Source organism: Silurus aristotelis, assembly GCF_946808225.1.
Source record: "Silurus aristotelis genome assembly, chromosome: 19".
Taxonomy (NCBI): Eukaryota; Metazoa; Chordata; class Actinopteri; order Siluriformes; family Siluridae; genus Silurus; species Silurus aristotelis.
Window position 1 is genome coordinate 24,254,019 of NC_139592.1, and position 2,500 is coordinate 24,256,518.

Here is a 2,500-nt window from a genome sequence, read left to right on the forward strand (position 1 = left end):
TGCTCTGTGAAAGCTGGTGAGATTCCGGACGTGGCCCCACGCACGCTTGCGCTCTGACGGCAGTAACACGTGGCATATCGGGGCTCTGTCCCGAACTTTCTGTGGCTCCGGGATATGAGATTTTCGGAGGAAAAAGTAAACCACATCTGTCCGACACTGATTGGCCGCGCTTTTGTCAATCCCGCCTCTCCGTGCTGTGATTGGTTTTAGGACCGGAAGTAGGGCGTGTTTTGGGCTCGCTTTGCTTTTCTTTCTGTATTTTCTCTTTACTTCAGCCGGAGTTTAATCCTCTTTCATACCGATCAGTGGGAACGCGCTCTCCTGGAACCGAACTGGACCGTGCTTGTGACTCTCTCTGTGTGTGTGTGTGTGTGTGAAGATGGAGGTTGGCTTCCTCCTGGTGTTTATTTTCCTGCTGCAGCTCTTAGTGACGGAAGGAGCTCGAGCTAAACCAGGTACCATTTTACTTTTTCAGCATTCGGTAGACCCTGATCCAGAAAAATTCATCTCATTTATACACTGAGCAGTTGAGGGTTAGGAGCCTCACTCAGGGGCCCAGCACTGGCAGCTTGGTGGTGCTGGGATTTGAACAGTGTCATCATAACCACTTAACTACAACTTGCACAACTCACAGTTTGTGTGTGTGTGTGTGTGTGTGTGTGTGTGTGTGTGTGTGTGTGTGTGTGTGTGTGTGTGTGTGTGTATATAGATGATATGTTGGTGATTACTGCTGCAACTGAAGAAACAGACGGCTTCAAAAGATTCATGAGAACAGCAAAAGAATTCAACTACACTGTGAAGGTTTGTCTTCTTTATAATTTCTCTACCTACATCACTTCTCTATCTCTCCATCATCACTCCTCTATCTCTACATCACTACTTCTCTACCAGTCGTCTACTTCTTCTTCTTTCAGCTTCTCCCATTAGGAGTTGCTACAGCGGATCATCCGTCTCCATACCAACCTCCATCTGCCTCTTTCACACCAACTACCTGCATGTCACATCCATAAACCTCCTCCTTGGTCTTCTATATTTCCTGGTGTCTCCATCCTCAGCATTCTCCTACTGATATACCCCATGTCCCTCCTCTGCAAATGTCCAAACCATCTCAATCTCACCTTCCTCGCCTTGTCTCCAAAACGTCCTACATGCGCTGTCCCTCTAATAAACTCATATCTAATCCTGTCCATCGTCGTCATTTTCAACGAACATCTCAACATCTTCAGGTCTGCTAACTCCAGCTCCATTTCCTGTCTTTCACTCAATGCCACTGTCTCTAAACCATACAACATCTCAGGTCTCACCACAGTCCTATAAACTTTCCCATTTACTCTCACAGAAACTCTTCTATCACAAATCACTCCTGCTATCACTCTTCTCCACCCACTCCACCCTGCCTGCACTCTTTTCTTCACTTCTCTAACACACCCTTCGTTACTTTGCACTGTTCACCTGAACTCCTCCACCTTCTTCACCTCTTCTCCATGCAACTGCACCCCTCCACTGCCCTCCCTCTCATTCACACACACGTACTCTGTCTTACTCCTACTGACTTTCATTCCCCTTCTCTCCAACGTGTACCTCCACCTCTCCGCAAACATCATAGTCCACAGAGATTCCTGTCTGACCTCGTCCTTTAACCTGTCCATCACCACTTCAAACAGAAAAGGGCTCAGAGACGATCCTTGATGCAGTTCCACCTCCACCTTGAACCAGTCTGATGTTCCTACTGCACACTTCACTGCTGTCACACTGTCCTCGTACATGTCCTGCAACACCCTCACATACTTCTGACACACCAGACTTCCTCCTTGCTCTAACTTGTGCAACACTAATGACTGGGTTACTCCTCTACCAGTCTATCATCACTAAATCCAGACTCAGAAATAAATCCACCCTCATCTGGGTGACAGAACCTCCACATTACAGTTCCATCATTGTTGAGGTTTTCACCTTTTCCCTGATGGAGATTTGAGTGTTCATGGTGATTTGTAGACCAACCAGTCCCATTACAGTCCAAATGTGTGTGCAGGTGCTGGGTCTGGGTGAAGAATGGAGAGGAGGTGATGTTGCTAAAACTGTTGGAGGAGGACAGAAGGTTCGCTGGCTGAAGAAGGAAATGCAAAAATACAAAGATAAACAGGACATGGTCATCCTCTTCGTAGACAGGTAGTGTGTGTGTGTGTGTGTGTGTGTGTGTGTGTGTGTGTGTGTGTGTGTGTGTGTGTGTGTGTGTGTGTGTGTGTGTGTGTGTTTTAAAGCATTTCCTAAATAAATATGATTTACACTCCCGACTACACTCTTCACACTCCCCACTACACTCTTCACACTCCCCACTACACTTTACACACTCCTCACACTTCCCAATACACTTTTCACACTCCCCACTACACTCTTTACACTCCTCACACTCCCCACTACACTCCTCACACTCCCCACTACACTCCTCACACTCCCCACTACACTCCTCACACTCCCCACTACACTCTTTACACTCCTC

The 2,500-nt window shown here is 47.2% G+C and overlaps 1 protein-coding gene across 1 annotated transcript in view; it reads left to right on the forward strand.

The window, feature by feature from the left end:
* The first annotated feature begins 201 nt into the window (after positions 1-201).
* plod3 (procollagen-lysine, 2-oxoglutarate 5-dioxygenase 3) overlaps positions 202-2,500 on the forward strand; it is a 7,761-nt gene continuing 5,462 nt past the window's right edge. The window contains exons 1-3 of the mRNA XM_083570320.1: positions 202-455; positions 710-801; positions 2,033-2,169. Of these exons, the coding sequence (XP_083426446.1) occupies positions 380-455; positions 710-801; positions 2,033-2,169 (305 nt within the window). The 5' untranslated portion in view covers positions 202-379. The remainder of the gene's footprint in view (positions 456-709; positions 802-2,032; positions 2,170-2,500) is intronic.